The 18,994-nt window shown below is 38.8% G+C and overlaps 1 protein-coding gene across 4 annotated transcripts in view; it reads right to left on the bottom strand.

The window, feature by feature from the left end:
• ERO1B (endoplasmic reticulum oxidoreductase 1 beta) overlaps nt 1-18,994 on the bottom strand; it is an 83,786-nt gene that overhangs the window by 39,236 nt on the left and 25,556 nt on the right. For 3 of the 4 annotated variants that reach the window (XM_047088568.1, XM_047088566.1, XM_047088565.1), the window contains 6 exons: nt 18,799-18,840; nt 16,212-16,294; nt 11,042-11,115; nt 5,766-5,886; nt 5,599-5,645; nt 1,776-1,787 (listed from right to left, as the gene is read on the bottom strand). In XM_047088568.1, coding sequence (XP_046944524.1) covers nt 1,776-1,787; nt 5,599-5,645; nt 5,766-5,886; nt 11,042-11,115; nt 16,212-16,294; nt 18,799-18,840 — 379 coding nt within the window. The remainder of the gene's footprint in view (nt 1-1,775; nt 1,788-5,598; nt 5,646-5,765; nt 5,887-11,041; nt 11,116-16,211; nt 16,295-18,798; nt 18,841-18,994) is intronic. The other variant, XM_047088567.1, reaches the window with a different exon arrangement.

Here is an 18,994-nt window from a genome sequence, read left to right as displayed (position 1 = left end):
CTACGACAGATTAAGGAACACCTCTAGAAATGGCCACTGCTTCATGTGAAGTAGAAAAATAGGCATATGGTTCTAGAAAATAAAGCCCCAAAGTACTTTAAGTAACTTTGGGAAAATTTTCTTATAAATGATACTTGACTAAGCAAAATTTTTAAAAAAATTTTTCAGTCAAAATATTATGTAATATTATTCATTAGAAGGCTTAAACATCCCTAAGTATGGTGGTGAAAGAGTTTAACAATCTTAAATTTGCTTTTCATAACAGCCATATAATGCCTTAAAATTTCTAGGAAAAAACAGTGAATTATAATCCAAAAATCAAATTAGTAATTATTCCATTTTTTCCTGAGCAGTAAAGCTAGATACATTTCCTCAATTATCTAGAACTCCTAAATTGCAAGAGGTAATTTTAAAATCCCTTAATTTTTAAAAAATTTTTCAGGAACATCAATGCCTAAAGTATGGAAGGGCCTGATTTACCCATGTACTAATGCTAAAAGAGCTATTTCTAGAACAATGCTGTTCTGACTAGAAAAAAAAAAAAAATGACAGCCAATAAACATCAATCTAGTTCATCAAAATAGACTTTGTGAGTTACCTATCTTTATTCTACCTGAGAAAAGCAAAACAGAAGAAAAACTCAACACATAGATGAGCCGAGCAAGGAGTCTAGGGGATAAATTAGATAGTGGGGAATAACTTTGTCTCCTGAGAGTCTTCATACTTTGCAAAACTACACAAACATCTTCCCACAGATGAACTTATTCCACATACTCTGCCTAAGGACCATTCATCATAATCTCACTTGTTTACTCAAGAAACCCCAAACGCTATCAGGAAAAGTTGAGCTCCCCAATCCTCAAGAATGTGGCCTCTGCTCCTCTCCCCCAACTTAAACTACTACTGTATGAAGTGTTCCCTACTGCTAACACGGTCTCCCCAAACACGCTTGATTCTTCTCTTCTGAGCTCCTTGGTCCATGCTATTTCCTCCTAACAGCACACAGGATCCAATTTCTATCAGCCTAAACCTGTCCCATTACTCAACACTCCTCTCAAATGCCACTTCCTCCACTAAGCCTCCAGATCAGTGGGACAGGATCTGTCCCACCTCTAAAGAGCTAGCTCACTTACTGTTTTATTATGTATGTGCAGCACTTCTTTGCCATTATTTATGAGCAGTGCTGGTCATTCCTGCTACATACTGTCAGCATCTGTAGGGCAAGGCATCATCTTTCACACATCTTTCAACCTTGCACAATGCTTATCACTGCCTTGAGCACAGAGAAGTAAACATCCACTTGAAATAACTATTTTGATTGTTTGGGGGCAATTTATGACTGATATTCATTTGGTAACCTGGAGTAATCAATTGGTGGTAAATTACTATTCATCAGATTACGTATTACTGTAACAGAGGTTACAAATTACAAAGACATTAAGAAAATAAAGGCACAAGACAAACTATCTGGTAAAACTATCTTGTCTCCATTTCTACAGGACATATTCAAGCAGATTATAATAACCGGAAAGTGGGGAACTTGTAATGTAATCCTGGTTTCTACACTAAATGTTTAAGATGGAATTTATACATCTTTCAAACATAGGGTAAATATACATTATAGAACATTTATTTTTGTCACCATTCATTGGTGGCTATTTCTGGAAAAATAGGATAAACATTTTCTTTTGAATAGAGAGAAAAATCAAATTTTGATCACTAAAAACATTTTCTCTACACTTGAGGCAAACCCAAATAGAACAGTTTTAACTCACCATCATCTTCTCCTAAAAGAGAAAATAATAAACAGGATTTTAGAAACTGTCTTCCATAGTTCAGATTTTAAACCTACTTAATCAACATCAGATTAAAACTTACTGTGTTAAATTATTAATTATACTATGAACCTTGGTCAGTGTATAGTGATCTTCCAAATGAGACTTCTTGATAAGAATGGAGGCCAAAAGGTACAAGATTTTCACAGATGTTTTATACAATAAATATCAGAAAGCCTCTGGGGGTGCCTGGGTGGCTCAGTCAGTTAAGCGTCCAACTTCAACTCAGGTCACGATCTCCCGGTTAGTGGGTTCAAGCCCCGCGTCGGGCTCTGTGCTGACAGCTGAGCCTGGAGCCTGCTTTGATTTTGTGTCTCCCTCTCTCTCTGCCCCTCCCCTGCTCACACTCTGTCGCTCAAAAATGAATAAATTTTTTAAAAGCCTCTGAAAATACTCCTGAAGATCACTAGTTTCAATAATTAACAGAGAGACCCAGCTGCTTCCTTCATCCTATGTGCACAACCCACTCTGAACATTGCTGTTTCCATGCCGGATACTTCTCTCTTTCCAGGTACAGCTCCTCAGCACGGACACACCTTAATAAAAGTACCGCCCAAACTGTCATCCGCAAAAGCCTCAGTGCAGGTGCTGCAGAGCTCCCCAGACATGGAGAAGCACTAGAAGGTTGGGCTCTAGGGATCCACAGCAGCTCTGCCTTTGTCAGCTCTGTATGTGGCATTCCGATACAAGGTTTCATTTTCAGAAAGAAAGGTTCTGCTGTGGAAACTGTTGGAAAGCCAGTTGTACATGCCTGGCTGTCTGGCTGGGGAACAGCAAGCAGCATGGTGGAGACGGTTGAGGAGCTGTGATTCGACACTAGCAGTTTCCGCAGAGATGGTGTTCAAAGAGCATCGGCCAGAGCTACTGAATTACGGCATGGATCCCTCACCTGGTGGCTGGGGCTCCCCGCCCCGGTCCCTTGTCTCCCCTCTTTCTTGGCTGTTTTTCCCCCCTTTCTCTGCCTCCCATCTTTTCCTACGTGGTGCTCTCCTTCCTCTCATCTTTCCAGTGGTCTCACGCCTCTCATTTATCATAATACGGACATGAAGTATTTCTTGGGATGTGATGGTTTTGTTAAATTAACTATATTTTCTGCTTTAAAAGCCAGTGATCGAGGGCGCCTGGGAGGCTCAGTCGGTTAAGCGTCCCACTCTTGACTTTGGCTCAGGTCATTATCTCCTGGTTTGTGAGATTGAGCCCCATGTCAGGCTCTGTGCTAAGCAGGGGAGACTTTTTGGGATTCTCTCTCTTCCTCTCTGCCTCTCCCTCCCCCGCCCTCAAAATAAATAAATGTTAAAAAAAAAGAAGTGATCATATTACTCAGCCATAAAGGAAAGGAAACCCTGTCACTGGTGACAACATGGATGGACTCTGAAAGAAAGAAGTCAGAGGACAGATAACGTATGATCTCTCTTAAATGTGGAATCTCAAAACAAAACAGAACAAAACTCCCCAAGCTCACAGATCCAGAGAGCAGACGGGTGGCTGTCAGAGGTAGGGTGTAGGGAGTGGACAAAATGGGTGAAGGTGGTCAAAAGGTACCTATCGTCCAGGTATGAAATAAGTAAGTCCCGGAGATGTAATGAACAGCTTGTCAATTAAAGTTAACAACATTGTACTGCATATTTGAAAGCTGGTAAGGATGTAGATTTTACAAGTTTTCATCACAAGAATAAAGATTCTGTAACTACATATGGTCACAGATATTAACTAGACTTACTATGGTGATCATTTTGCAATATATACAAACATGTAAACATTGTGTTCTACACCTTGAACTAATATAATGTTGTATGTCAATTATACCTCAACTTTTAATGTTTGAACTCCAATCCTAAAAAACAAACAAAAAACTAATCATAAAAAAGGTCCGAAGAATGCCTTTCAAGATCTGCACTATGGAACAGAGTGTGTGGACCAGGGTGGGTGTGGGGGGAGCCTTCTCTTTTTACTTTATATAACTTCTGCGTTTCCACTTTTATAATAAATTATAAGGTCAAAGTAGCAAAACAGACAAAGGATGAGAAACCATGCACACCCTTTTCATGATCCAATTCCCTTCTCCCCTAAGCAAAGAACATTTGCTACATTGTAAAAGAGTAGCTAAAAGCAGTCCATTCAGTCAACCTTTAAAGATGCCTTAAAGATACAAATCTAGACCGGGGAAATTCAAGTTCTTAAAATCAATCCTGGTCTGAAGAAAACATCAAAAGTCCAAGTCAATTACAGAGTTGCGAACAGAGTTTGGCTCCTTGTTGAGAGCGGACTGAAGATGTGCCCAGGTAGTTTCACGTTGATTAACCTCCAACTGTCTACAACAATGCTGTCCCATAGAAATACAACACTAGCCACATGCGTCAAGTTTTTTCTAATAAAAATTTCTACTAAAGTTTTTTCGAATACCCATGTTTTAAAAAGTAAAAAGTATACATGCACTACAACAACTGCACATTATGTGAGGCACCAGTTAAAGCAGTCCTATCGAGGGGCGCCTGGGTGGCGCAGTCGGTTAAGCGTCCGACTTCAGCCAGGTCACGATCTCGCGGTCCGTGAGTTCGAGCCCCGCGTCAGGCTCTGGGCTGATGGCTCGGAGCCTGGAGCCTGTTTCCGATTCTGTGTCTCCCTCTCTCTCTGACCCTCCCCCGTTCATGCTCTGTCTCTCTCTGTCCCAAAAATAAATAAACGTTGAAAAAAAAATTAAAAAAAAAAAAAAAAGAAGAAAAAAAAGCAGTCCTATCGAAAGAATAAAGTTGTTCCATGGTGGAAGTATTTTACACTGCTTCCATTTTAAAATTTAAACAAATTAAGTAAGATGTCAAACTTGGTTTTACACTAGCCATATTTCACGTCCTCGATACAGCCCAGCGTGTCAAGTGGTGAAGCTTGGACACAGCAGGTCTAGAGTAAAGCTGCAGGCAACCTTTCTGACTCCTCTACATCCTTAGGACTCAAATGTGCCACATGGATCAGCAAGAACCCTAGGCATCACCTGGCAGCTTGTTAGAATCCTGGGCCTTACCCAAGACCTACAGAATCAGAGCCTGTATTTCAACAAGGCCCTTAGGTACTTCGTATGCACACCTGAAGCCTGAGAAGCACGTTACAAGCCACTGGTTCTCAAACTTGCCTGCATATTGGAATCACCTGGACAATTAAAACAAAACAAAACAAAACAAAATACCTGGGGCTAATCCCAAAGATTCTGACTTAAGTTGGTAGAGGATAGGGCCTGGAAATCCAGATTTTTAAGAGTTCCCCAGGAAACCTCTGATATATAAGCATTACTCATATATTCTGATTTATTTCACCTAGAACTCCTACGTTAGGGCCTGGCACAGATCAGGCACTCAATAAATGTCAGCAATTAAATAAAACACATAGAAACCTTGAGCCTCAATTATGAACTAATCTTATACTTTTTTCCAAATGTTTATTCATTTTGAGAGAGAGAGAGAGAGAAAGGGGCAGGGGAGGAGCAGAGACAGGGAGGGAGACAGGGGAACCAAGCAGGCTCAGCACTGTCAGTGAGGAGCCCGATGTGGGGCTCAGTCCCACAAACTGTAAGATCATGACCTGAGCTGAGATCAAGAGCTGGATGCTTAGTCAACTGAGCCACCCAGGTGCCCCACAAATTAATCTTATACTTCTGATCATTCAAATTAAGAAAAGCATAAAATAGTTGAAAATTCACTCAAAATTTGTTTAGTTACAAAGACACTTTGTAAATAATCTCTGAAAGCATGAAAATGTATGAAACACCCACCTCGGCCAGGCGCCAGAGGATTTAAGGGACGATAAACAGATCGAGGCCTGAAAAAGCAAGTGTGAAACTCAGTCATAAAATGGTTTGATTTTTGTATGTAATGTTTTCCCTGCAGAACCATACCCCCCTTACTCCATCCTCCCTTCAGCCGTTTTCCCTCCAGTTACTTGAAACAGTTTTCTTCATAGATGCTGTTCCACACTCTCCATGCAGAGGGCCCTTTGTAGCCAGTGTAACGCTCTGGGTTCAGCAACAGGTCGACATACTGAGCAGCTGGGGATCGCTCATCTGAACAAGAAACAAGTCATAAAAACCACCTCTATGTCACCAGTTATCTGAAATTTCACATTATAACACAAGCAGAACTACCCAAAGGTTAGAGAAAGGCCAGCTTTTCAGGTAATCTCCAATGTGAATGGTAGAATGGTTAGCACACTTGTGACTATACTTGACCCAGGGTAACTTACACTTGAGAGAGAGGAAAAAACAACTCCTCCCTTTCCTTCCGATACTCGATACTCTCTTCAGTAATGGAATGCACCTCCCCTTCTTAGAGGCATTCGTTATTCTTAAGTTTTAACCACCCAGGATCGAAATGACCAAACAGACTATAACTTGTTCGAGTATTTTATTTCTTCCCTATGCGTACACCCACCTACACACATGCTTGCAACCATTTTTTTATTTTACTAAATATATATTGTACTACAAATAGAAAAATTATACTGACCACGCTTCCCAAATATATGATTCATAATGCATGTAAGCTGGAGCGCTATATATGTTGGCCCAGATGTATTCCTTTATTTGTATGTTTCCTCCCTTTTGGTGTCATGAGATCAAATCAATGGTATACAGGCACTGACTTAACACAGTGGCCAAACACAGTCATTAAAATACGGCCCCCCTTCTTTTCATTACCTAACAATATTCATTAACCATTCAGTGACCACAGACAGAGATTACCCATAACCATTAAGAGTAAAATGGAATCCTGATGCACACCTTCCAAGAACTACTTGGGTTTTGTAAGGAAGTAGGAAGAATACAAAGATAATTACAACTTGTCATTACTAAATGAGTTATATCTAACTTACAGACAACAGAAACATGAAGAATACTGCCTCTATTTCTAGCCCTAACATTATATAGACATTCCACTATACAAGCTAAGATAGAGAAAATAGGTAATTTACAGACGGATGAACAGAAACTGCCCATGGACATGGATTGATTCAAGATTTAAAAACAATAATTTAAAAAAATCTTCATTACAAAAAGATTCAAATTATGAAGTGAATCAAAGTGTGACTTTTATAGCAAAGTTCAAACAAAAGTTTTACAATTCACTAGCTTCTGTTACAGATTTTTAATTTCTTTGAGTTGTTCACAATTAAACTCATTTGCAAAATTGATTTTACATAAGCTTTACAATATTAAACATATCATAAACACCTATATGCATGGATATATACGTATATACACATGTATAAAGAATGTGTGTGGGCATGTAAGCCTACACATTTGTAGGATCACCTACAAATGCACACAATGGACTGCTATCAACCCCTTCACCCAACAAAAGCAACTAACCAACCAATAAGGAAAAACAAACAGATTCAGATATTAAAGTACAAGGATTTAAAATGTAATTTTGGGCGCCTGTGTGGCTCCGTCAGTTGAGTGTCTGGCTCTTGATTTTGGCTCAGGTCATGATCTCACGGTTTGGGAGATGGAGCTCTGTGTTGGGCTCTGGGCTGACAGTGCAGAACCTGCTTGGGATTCTCTCTCTCCCCTCTCTCTGGCCCTCCCCTGCTCATGCACCCTCTCTCTCTCTCTCTCTGAAAAATAAACTTAAAAAAAAATGTAAGCTAAGGCAGTGACAAATCACAAAATTATATCAACGTTTAATTTAAAACTTGCACCTCAACGTTCTTAATGTATGTTCCCTTAAATTAAATCAAAAGTGGTTTTAAAAATTGTATTACTTTTTCAAATGATGAAAAAGTGGGTCTTATTAACCTACAGAATGGGGTTAGCAAACTACAACCCAAAGGCCACATCTAGTCTAGTGTGTACTTTTTGTAAGGAAAGTTTTATGGGAACACAAGCCATGTTCATTTGCTGTCTCACACTATTACGGCAGAGCTGAGTAGCTGTAATAGAAGCCATATGGTCCATAAAGTCTAAAGTACTTACCATCTGTCCATTTACAGAAGAAAACGTTTGTCCACCCCTGACCCATACTGGCAAGAACTTTGTGACACCTAGATGGGTGGTGGGGGGCAGCATACATAGGTTGCATTCCCCTACAAACACACCAGTGCTGGTACCCCAACTTAGTGCACAGGCTTTCTGCGTATGGACACGGATAAAAAGTCCTATTGTATGCTCAGGATTGAGCCTACAACCCTCCATCACCAGCTTGATCCCAGATTGCTAGTAATGCACTGTTAAAGTATACTCAGTTGAGGAGAACCTACAGTTCACAAAGTCCCCAAATAATTTTGATACACAGCCAGATTCAGAAACTACTGTTTTAAACCCTTTAAATTTACGTTATGTTTAAATTAATGTTATAATGGAAAAAATAAAAGTAAAAATCACACTATTTCAGTTATATCTGAACCAACAATGTCATGCAGCAAATATATATTGAGCATGTATCACGTCCAGGCACTGTTCTGGGCACGAGGGTGGCATATACCACAGAAACAACTAGGTGGCATATATCACATCCAGGCACTGTTCTAGGCACTAGGGTGGCATATGCCACGTCCAGGCACGGTTCTGGGCACGAGTGTGGTAGTGGACCAGAGGAGCTCTCACTGTAGCTGCAGAAGACAGACAACAAGCAGATAACCTAAACAACCCACCGCGCACGCTCAGGTAGTTCTCAGTGGTCTGAGAGCAGGGAGCAGTGCAGACAGAGAGGGGCAGTGGTTACCATTTCATACAGGGAGGTGACAGCAGGCTTCTCTGATGAGGTGACATGTGAGCAGAAACCTGAAGCAAAAGCAGCAGCCAGCCACGCATAAAGACAGCAACGACGACGACAAAATGAGCAGGGAAAGCAGCTTACCTTAACCTGCTAAATTATTTAAAAACCTACCGTTTGATCTATGAAGATCATCTTCCTTTCCAAACACAGAACAACAACAAAGCAGCCGAGCACACGGGCGTATAAACACATTCCAGTAAACGGGGTGACTATTCTTCAGATTTGTTGTTTTGATCCAGTGAGTGTAACTGAAATTACTCAACAGTGACTCTAAAGCTACTCTGATGGGCTTTTAAAAATTGTACGTATAATACTCTGGTTTCTCTTCAGATTGTATACATCTTTCACTTTTTACTAAAAATTGTACGTATAAATCACTGGGAGACACACGAACATTACTACCCGGAAGAGCAGTGGTAATCCAACTAGCAAAACAGTTTACGTGTTTAAGGACTACACAAAATATAAACACCACTAATTATTTTAATTATACCATCCTAAAAATCTTATGGGATGATTCGATATAAATTCTTTTAGGACACTTCTTCCATTTTTACAATAGAAGGAGCTAATGTCAGGGGCGCCTGGGTGGCGCAGTCGGTTAAGCGTCCGACTTCAGCCAGGTCACGATCTCGCGGTCCGTGAGTTCGAGCCCCGCGTCAGGCTCTGGGCTGATGGCTCAGAGCCTGGAGCCTGTTTCCAATTCTGTGTCTCCCTCTCTCTCTGCCCCTCCCCCGTTCATGCTCTGTCTCTCTCTGTCCCAAAAATAAATAAAACGTTGAAAGAAAAAAAAAAAATTAAAAAAAAAATAAAAAAAAAAGGAGCTAATGTCAAAAAATTAGCTAATACTATTTATATTGATGAGGTAATTGAGTACATCAATTTAATCATATCAGGTGATCCCTGCCAATGAGTAGTATTGTTTACTAAATACCTATAAGAGAAATACATATTGATATCATTTACTGAGAGAAATATTCACAGAAATGATTTTTAATGTAAAAAACCTGTCAACTAAGCACTACTGAAAATTTTTTATTTTAATAACGAACAGGTAAAATAAGTTGGCAGGAAGTGACCGTGAGTGTTGAACGTTAAATGTAATTAGAATGATGACCCAAGAGCAAATGAGAGTAAGCAGTGACGTTAATTCTTAACCTAGGTACAGTGGCTTGCTTCGACGAAACCTTTGGCCGATTCTAAATATCGTAACAGGAGTTATGATACCCAAAGACACTTTTTTCAGATCTCTTAAAAATGTCCTTGCTGAAACCATATAAACCATGGTGAGAACGTTCCACTTCCTGGCTTTGTCTCAATTTCCCATACTACTGTAGCAGCTCACTGTAACTTACTCCATTACAGACTGGATTCACACAGCACAGTTCTACAGACGAATCTTCCAAAAACCTCTAGAAAGCAGTATGACCACTCTATATGCTTTAAGAATTCAGAGGAACTTCTGCTATCTCCAAATGGGCAGGCTTTATCCCAAGTTCTTTTCCACTACCCACAATATAAAGGTAAAAAGTGAAGAGAGGCCAAATGAATGATTTAAGCCTACTCAGCACAAAACTCTTGGAAATATTCTCCTCAGAAAAAATTCTGAGTCACTCCAATTCCCTTCTGCCATAGGAGTCATGGTAGTTATTGGTAAATAGTGCCCTCTCTTCGTACCATTCTGCAGACTCTTGGCAAGAGGGCTATGGGGAAGTCAAATTAGAGTCCTCCCCAATACTGCAGGGTATCTTTATGTTAGTTTGTTGAGACCTCCAGAAAATTCCATTGTGAACATGTTTATATGTTCACAGACCTAAACTAAGTGGCTTGAAATAGAGGTCCACAGGAGATGGTATGTCATGATGAAAAAAATATGGGATTCAGATCTGGGATCGAATCCCATCTCAGCCTCTTGCTACTGTGTGATCCTGGCTAAGCTAGTCTTTTTGAGACTCCATTTCCTTGGATAAGAAATAACAGATACTTATTAAAGTAACTGCAAAGGGGCCCCTCGGTGGCTCAGTTGGATATGCATTGACTTTGGTTCAGGTCGTGATCACACAGCTCATGACTTTGAGCCCCACATCAGGTTCTATGCTGACAACTCGGAGCCTGGAGCCTGCTTCGGATTCTGTGTCTCCCTCTCTCTCTGCCCCTCCCCCACTTGCTCTCTCTCTCTCTCTCTCTCTCTCTCTCAAAAATAAACATGAAAAAAAATTAAAAATAAAGTAACTGCAAAGATGAGAAATAACGCACTTCAAGCACTGAGCACAGGGTCTGGAACATAAGCTCTCAATAAATGCCATTATGAACAATAGTAAGATCCACACAGCAACATCCAGTGTGTTCAAGTTCTAATTCTGAGTATATTTTCATTGACTTCAAGTTCTTATAAAAGGATTAGAGTGAACAGAATTTAATTACAATAGTTTATTTTATTACCATCAAGTTCACAAAAGTGATCCTGTGAATCATCATATCTTGCCCAGTCAATGAAGGCTTCTTTGCTTTGATTACTAGGGAAGGAGGGAACAAGAAAGAAAAAAAAATGATTAAATCTGGAGTTGAAAATGTTTACACTGCATCTTGTATAACTGAAAACAGATAACCCGAGGTCACATCTTTAATTTAGATAGTGTCACAAATTCAATTAGTGGTCACATGAAGGAATGATAGCAAGTTTTATGAAAAACACAGATATTAACTCTCCCGTGAAGGATTTCTATTCATACTAAAGCTATTATTAGCCCTACTGCGATAATTACTTTAACTAGAAAATTTACAAATATATATGAGATTTAGTTAAACAAAAAATTTAAGCTAGCCTTTTCACCTAACTTAGAAATTGTGGTATTTTTTTCTAAAGCAGGAATTGAATTTACCTTCATAATTCTTTTAACTTGTTTCTGTTATTTATAGGACAAAAACACCAAAAGCTGCATTTCCAGGATGTCCCTTCCAATGTGATATTCACTGGTAACACCAATATCATTTTTAATCAGGACATATCATTCATTTTACATACTACCTCACATTTAACAAAATCTATGATCAAGATCTCTACCTGGAGAATAAAGGAACAATCACAGTCTCTCAAATAAACTTGGACCTACATTTACTTTAACTTATGTTCAGACCTTCTCTGTCTTAAACCCAGACTGGCAACATCTATAAGAGAACTATTATTACTCTTCTTTATTCACTACACAATAGGGGGGAAAAAGATTAAAAAAAAAATATTTGTGTACTAAGTTTAAATCAGGTAGTTCCTAAATGTGTTACTTTCATAGCCAAGAATTTATTTTGTATTTGAAAAACTGCTACATTACATAACCACTACGAGAAGTATATAAGGCTGACTGACTGGACTACCCCAACTTTATCAATAAATGTTTTCAATTCACTGTGGGATTTTTTTTTTCCACTGTGGGAATACTGAGTTAACTTAATAATAAAAGTTAACGGAAATACTCGTATCTTAGTTGACTCAGCTGAAACATATAATTCCATAAAACGAGAATGTCTAAGTTCTAATTACAGCTAAAATAACTATCGTTAGGTTTAATTAGATACATCTTCCATTGAAAGTAGTCAAGAACAAGACCACTGTGACATAAATTCCAATTTTCTTGTTAACAATCTGACTTAGAAAAACAAACTTTTTTCTTTGAGCATACTTATTTGATGACACTTTATTGTTTCATCCTAAACCCTGCCTGAAAGCCACAGCAACAGAAAACCTAATGCTAACTAACCTAGCAACACTAGGCAACACTAACCTAATGCTAACAGAGCTGGCCCAGTTTGCTTTACAAATGAGTTAGAAGGAACCTCATCCAGGGGTACCTGGGTGGCTCAGTCGGTTAAGCATCCAACTTTGGCTCAGGTCATGATCTCATGGTTTGTGGGTTCGAGCCCTGCATCAGGCTCTGTGCTGACAGCCCAGAGCCTGGAGCCTGCTTCAGATTCTGTGTCTTCCTCTCTCTCTGTCCCTCCCCCACTTGTGCTCGCTCTCTCTCTCAAAAATAAATAAAATGTAAAAAAAAAAAAAAAAAAAAAAAGAACCTTGCCCAGCTTCTCTAAAAGTCAGTTTGAAGATGGATGCCAAGCTACTTCTATAAGAATTTCCTGGGCTTAAACCAGGGCTTCCTGTCAAGATGGTGCTGTGTGTTAAAGCAGGAGCCTTCAAAGTGGGAAACGCAGGGCAGGAAAGAATGGAATGAAGGCCTTTCCAAAGGCCATGAGAGAATTTTTCAGGGTGGTGGGTAGGACAACTATCTTGATAATGCGGATTTTCATGAGTGCACACTTGTCAAAACATCAAACAGTGTATTTCAAGTAGGTGCAATACACTGCATGTCAATTAAACTTCAATAAAGCTGTTTAAAAAATTACAGACCAATTGTTGGAGACGTGGAATGAGGAAATCTCGTATACTACTAGTGGCAATGTATTTTAGTGGTCATTTTGGAAGACCACATGCCAGTATTAATTCCACTTGTAGGTATATTCTACACAGAAATGCATACCAAAAACACCACCAAATATCCACCAAATTTTTTTTTTTTTGTAATGGCTGCAAAGTGAAAAACCCCAGCTATCAATGATAGTTGGATGGAAACATTTTGGTGCAGTCTTAACTATGGAATATTATACCAATGACAAGAGAATTAAATGCTACTAACCTTAAGAACATGAATGACTCTCACAGATGTGATGTTTAATAAAATAAGCCAGATACAAAAAAAAATACATTCCTTAATAGTTCATTTATATAAACAGGCAAAACCAATCTCTGCTAATATAATTCAAAATCATGGTTAACTCTGGACAGTGGTAATGACTAGGAAAGCCCACGTGGCAATCTTCAGGGTATCGAGTGCATTATTCTGGATAGTTGCTGCAGAGTTGATTTACTCTGTAAAATTAAACTGACCTTTACGTTTAAGATTTATACACTTTATTATATGTGAGTTACACTGGAATTTAAAAGTTTAAAAAATCAGTAACTGCTGTTCAACAGAATATCTGTAAGCAAAATTAAAAGACAAGCCATTGTCTCATATTATATGAAGAATGCCTACAAATTAATAATGATCTAGAAATGCACACCTACTCCACCTTTACCCTGCCCCCCCCCCCCCCCATGGAGAAACAACAGCAAAGAATATGAACGGGGGCTTTACCTTAAAATCTTAGAATGACTTAAGGCCCAATCCTTTGATGACTTCTCTAGTTATATTCTCTCCTGGGTAATCTTATTCAGGCTTATAGTTTTTAAATAGCATATATTTACTGAATGACTCCCACGTTTTCTCCTTCCCCTGAAACTGAGACTTGTATATCCAACTGCCTGCTTGACATCTCCAACTGGATGTCTTATAGGCAGCTCAAACTTAACAGGTCCAAGGTTGAACTGTGATTTTCCACCAAACTTGTTCCTCCTGTAGGTATCCCAGTTCAGTAAATGGCAACTCCATTTTTCTAGTTCCAAATCTTGTAGTCATTCACAGTTCCTATCTTTTTTCAAACCTCACATCAAATCCCACAGCAAACCCTGTCCGCTCCATCTTCAAAATCCATCCAGAATCTGATCACTTGTCATCATTTCCACTGCCATTGCCCTAGTCTAAATTAAACCACCATCATATCTTAACTGGATCACTACAATAATCACATAACAAGGCTTCCACAGGAACACCTGCCTCCCTCAACACCGTCTCTCAAAATCCTCCAGTGACTTTTCATTCCACTTAGCCTCAAAGCAGTATTCGTAATCGTCTTCAAGGCTCTACAAGATCTCCACCCCACCCTACTCCTACGTCCACCCCTAGGATCTTGTGACCACTGTATTCCAGCGACACTGGACTTTCTGTGGTTCCTCAAATAATCTAGGCGTGCTTCTGCCACAGGTTCTTTTTACTAACAATTACACGTGCCTGGAACACTCATGCCCCAGGCAGCCATAATAGGACTTATGTCTTCATGGGCATTTTGTTCAAATGTCCCATTATCACTGTGGCCTTCTCTCACCAACCATTGGAAACAGTGCAACTCCCTCCCCTCCCCACCCTGCCACTCTTAGCTCTCTATCATTCTTCTCAGTTTTCTTTTTCTCCCGAGCACTCATCATCATTTTACTTACTTCTGATACATTTTACTCAGTTACTGCTTATCTCCAACTAGGATATTAAGCTTCCTGAGAAAAAGAATTTGCCATGTACAGTGCTAAATGCCTAATAATCTAGAACACTGACTGGCATATTGCAGGCATTCATTTACCGAATGAATAAAAAACATAAATGTTCAATACACAGATCAAAAAAATGCTCAAACTCACTAGTAACAAAATATAAACAAAAATGACGTACTACTTTACAGTCAAACATTATCCATTTTTGGCAAGGATGTGAAGAACAAAACAAGTTCTCAGTCCCGGAGGCAGTATGTAACCACACGAGTATTCTGGAAAGCCATCAGGCAGTAACGCGAATAGGCGCACCTGGGCAACAGGAAGATCCAGCAGTTTTTCTAGCGTAGGACAAATTTCCTAGCGTACACCAAAAAAAACTTCTCAAGGATGCTCAAGGTGGCATAACTTACAGAAGTAAAAATTTGAACAATTCAAGTGTTTATCAATACGGGAACAGAGAAGTAAAATATATATTCATAAGGTAAAAACCACTCATCAGTTAAAAAAATGAGACAGATCTAGAAAAGCAAAATGTACAGTATAAAGTTGAAGTCTGTTAAGTACAGTATTATTTTATATAAGGGAAAAGTAAAATCATACACGAAATAAAGATGATATATATGATAAAAAGAAAAACATAGGTGGGTATACAGCAAATTCATGAGAGTAGCTCCTCCTAAGGAAAAAGGAAAGAAAACAGGATTGGGGAATAGGCCAGAGAGGACATGGTAGAAAAAGTTAACAACTATTCATCTGGAGTGAAGGACACGGGAGTATTTATTATATTAATTTGTCTAGTTTTCTATAGAATTGTTCTTCAATAGATAATAAAACTGCTAACTTTATTAAGCCTTTAACAGTTATAGTACATAGATGCCAACCTAAACAAAAAGGGAAATTCAAAAGAAGTTCAATGATACTCCATTCCCCAGATTCAACTATAGATACAATCATTTCATAGTGCATAATCTGAGACCCCTCACAATTACACTGGCCTTCCCAAGCAGGTTTTTATTACAATAAGGAAAAGTCAATAGGAAAAAGAATCTACGAAACTTAACAGTTATGGTAATAACTTTTCCCATTCAAAATGTAACCTACAGATTGAATTACTATTTATAAAACACTTAGAGGTTCAAGTTCCTTTTCCTATAATAACCAGGAAAAATAGACCCATAAGCCCTGCTAGTTGAGCAATCTTCTAAATTTTTACTTTTTGATAAAGTCACTATTGATCATACGTTCCAGAAATTTAAGAACAAATCAGCTAACAGGAGGAAGCAAAGCAATCATGGAATTTAAGATAAAAATAACTTCTTCCTTTTAAGAATTACTTGAAGCAAAATCACAAACAGAAGATTTCTGATATAAATATACTAAACAAGAGAATATTTTTTAACACTCCTAAAATAAACTTGCCTTAATGTGCTGTTAATTGCTCCCAGTTTATTAGCTTGTTCACAATCTTCTAATTCTTTGGTGCTGTTTGCCACTTTTGAGTACTGAAAGGAAGTTCATAGGAAGTTTAGTAATAATCTCAAGTACGACTGGCAATCTGACAGTGATGACATAGATACATCAAAATCTCTCACATATGTAAGAAATACAAATCAAAATGCATCACAAATTTCCACCAACTAAGCTAAGACATTAAAAACAATTAGTACTGGTAAGTTGGTGATGACCTAAACTGAGAAAACCATCTTGGGAAAGTAATTTGACAATATTTATCTGGAGCTGCAAAAATGCTTAATATCCTTGAACCAGCAGTCTTAAAACTGAAACCATATCCAGAGCAACATTTAAAAACAAAACTAAAAACAAGGTACAACCACTTTAGAAAGGTATTAGGTACTATCTCATGTTGGGACAGCATAACAGATGCCCCAGCAACCTTACTTCTAAATACAGACCTAGGAAAACTCTTACATATGTACAATGAGACAAAGGACAGAAATGCTAGTGCCTCACTGTATGTAATAGCAAAAAAGTCAACACAAGTGAAATGTCCATCAACAGAGGAGGAGCTAATCAATGACATAATCATACCATTGAATACATGCAACTATTGGGGCGCGTGGGTGGCTCAGTCGGTCGAGCGTCCGACTTGAGCTCAGGTCATGATCTCACAGTCCGTGAGTTTGAGCCCCGCGTCAGGCTCTGTGCTGACAGCTCAGAGCCTAGAGCCTGCTTCAGATTCTGTGCCTCCCTCTCTCTCTGCCCCTCCCCTGCTCATGCTCTGTCTCTGTCTCAAAAAAAAAAAACAAAAAAACAAAAAAAACATTGAAAAAAACATTGAAAAAAATAGAATACTACCTATTAAAATTAACAAAGCTATATCAGAGACAAAAGCATAATGTGGCGTAAAGGTAACTGAAAAAATGTTTTTAACCTGAAGAAATAAAAAAGCATAATCTTAATGTTTAAACTTCATATTAAAAGATCTATATGTTGGGCGCCTGGGTGGCTCAGTCGGTTAAGCGTCCGACTTCAGCTCAGGTCATGATCTCACGGTTTGTGAGTTTGAGCCCCACGTCGGGCTCTGTGCTGACAGCTCAGAGCCTGGAGCCTGCTTTGGATTCTGTGCCTCCTCCTCTCTCTGCTCCTCCCATGCTCATGCTCTGTCTCTCTCTCTCAATAATAAACAAATGTTTAAGAAAATAATAAAAAATAAAAAGATCTATATGTCACTTGTGGCTACATGTGCATTAGAAGTAGAAAAGTTCAGTAACACAGAAGGACACATGTAAGTTTCAGAAAAGTGGCTATCTCTGGGGACGGAGGAAACAGAATGGGATTGGGAAGGAGTCCAGAAGAGATTTCAAATGTCTCTAACACTGTGTATTTAGTTCAGAACTGAAACAAAAATAAATTAAAGAGAGTGAACACAAACAAAAGACCACACAGGGGAGAAAATGAAAAAAGAAAATGGAGAGAGGGAACAGGGAGAGAGAGGGTATGATGATCTTTACTATGTACACATAATAGTGAAAAACTAGAAGTAAACTGTTACATAAAAACATGCACGGCTAAGTAAATTATGGCATGCTTCTAAAAGGGCAAGGGTGGGGCGCCTGGGTGGCGCAGTCGGTTAAGCGTCCGACTTTAGCCAGGTCACGGTCTCGCGGTCTGTGAGTTCGAGCCCCGCGTCGGGCTCTGGGCTGATGGCTCAGAGCCTGGAGCCTGCTTCCGATTCTGTGTCTCCCTCTCTCTCTGCCCCTCCCCCGTTCATGCTCTGTCTCTCTCTGTCCCAAAAATAAATAAACGTTGAAAAAAAAAATTAAAAAAAATAAATAAATAAAAGGGCAAGGGTAAGGGCGCCTGGGTGGCTCCATCAGTTAAGGGTCTGACTTCAGCTCAGGTCATGACCTCACAGTTTGGAGTTCGAGCCTTGCATCAGGCTCTGTGCTGACAGCTCAGAGCCTGGAGTCTGCTTCGGATTCTGTGTCTCCCTCTCTCTCTCTGACCCTCCCCTACTCACACTCTGTCTCTGTCTCTCTCTTGAGAATAAACATTAAAAAAAAATTTTTTTTAATTTAAAAGGGAAAGGGTAAAAAAAGGGGGGAGGGTAATCTTTAATAAAGGAGTATTCTAATGCCGTTGAAAAGTACTATGCTTCTAATACCTTAATAGCTGTTTATACAATATAATCCTGAATATGACAGGTTGACTAGTTGAAACCGAAAACTAAAAATACATGCATGATAAAACACCTGTTGAGTAGGCCATCTGACACTGTAGTTACATTACACTACTGTAGCTCTTCTAGAGGTTCCAAAAACAGAATTGAAATATCTTAAAAAAAAAAAAAAAAGTATATAATTTAACTGTAAAAAAAAATACACAAGCTCTCTGTTGCTGAAAGAATTGGAAATATGGGATTCTGGGGCAAAATGTGCCCACTCCCAACTAACCACAGTACAGTTCTCCTTCCGTAACTACTGTCAAGCAGTAAATGGTAAATTTCATAACATAAAGCAGAAATACTCAAGGAAAAGGGACTCACCTTATTAGAACTCCCGGCTTTAATTCCGACTGGAATTTTACTCTTAAAAGAACAACAACAGCAATTTAAAAAATGACCATCGCTTTTTTTTTTTTTTGAGATTTCTTCACAAATAATGACATTGCTCAAATAAAGGGTATTTTATTTTATTCCATGATGAGAAAATATACATTCATTCAAAATCTGTTTTCATATT

This window comes from Lynx rufus, unplaced genomic scaffold, assembly GCF_022079265.1.
Source record: "Lynx rufus isolate CCGP_SWC_20201006 ecotype Redwood Valley unplaced genomic scaffold, mLynRuf1.p SCAF_25, whole genome shotgun sequence".
Taxonomy (NCBI): domain Eukaryota; kingdom Metazoa; phylum Chordata; class Mammalia; order Carnivora; family Felidae; genus Lynx; species Lynx rufus.
The sequence above is the reverse complement of the archived record's forward strand: the minus strand, read 5'-3'. Positions and strand labels throughout refer to the sequence as shown.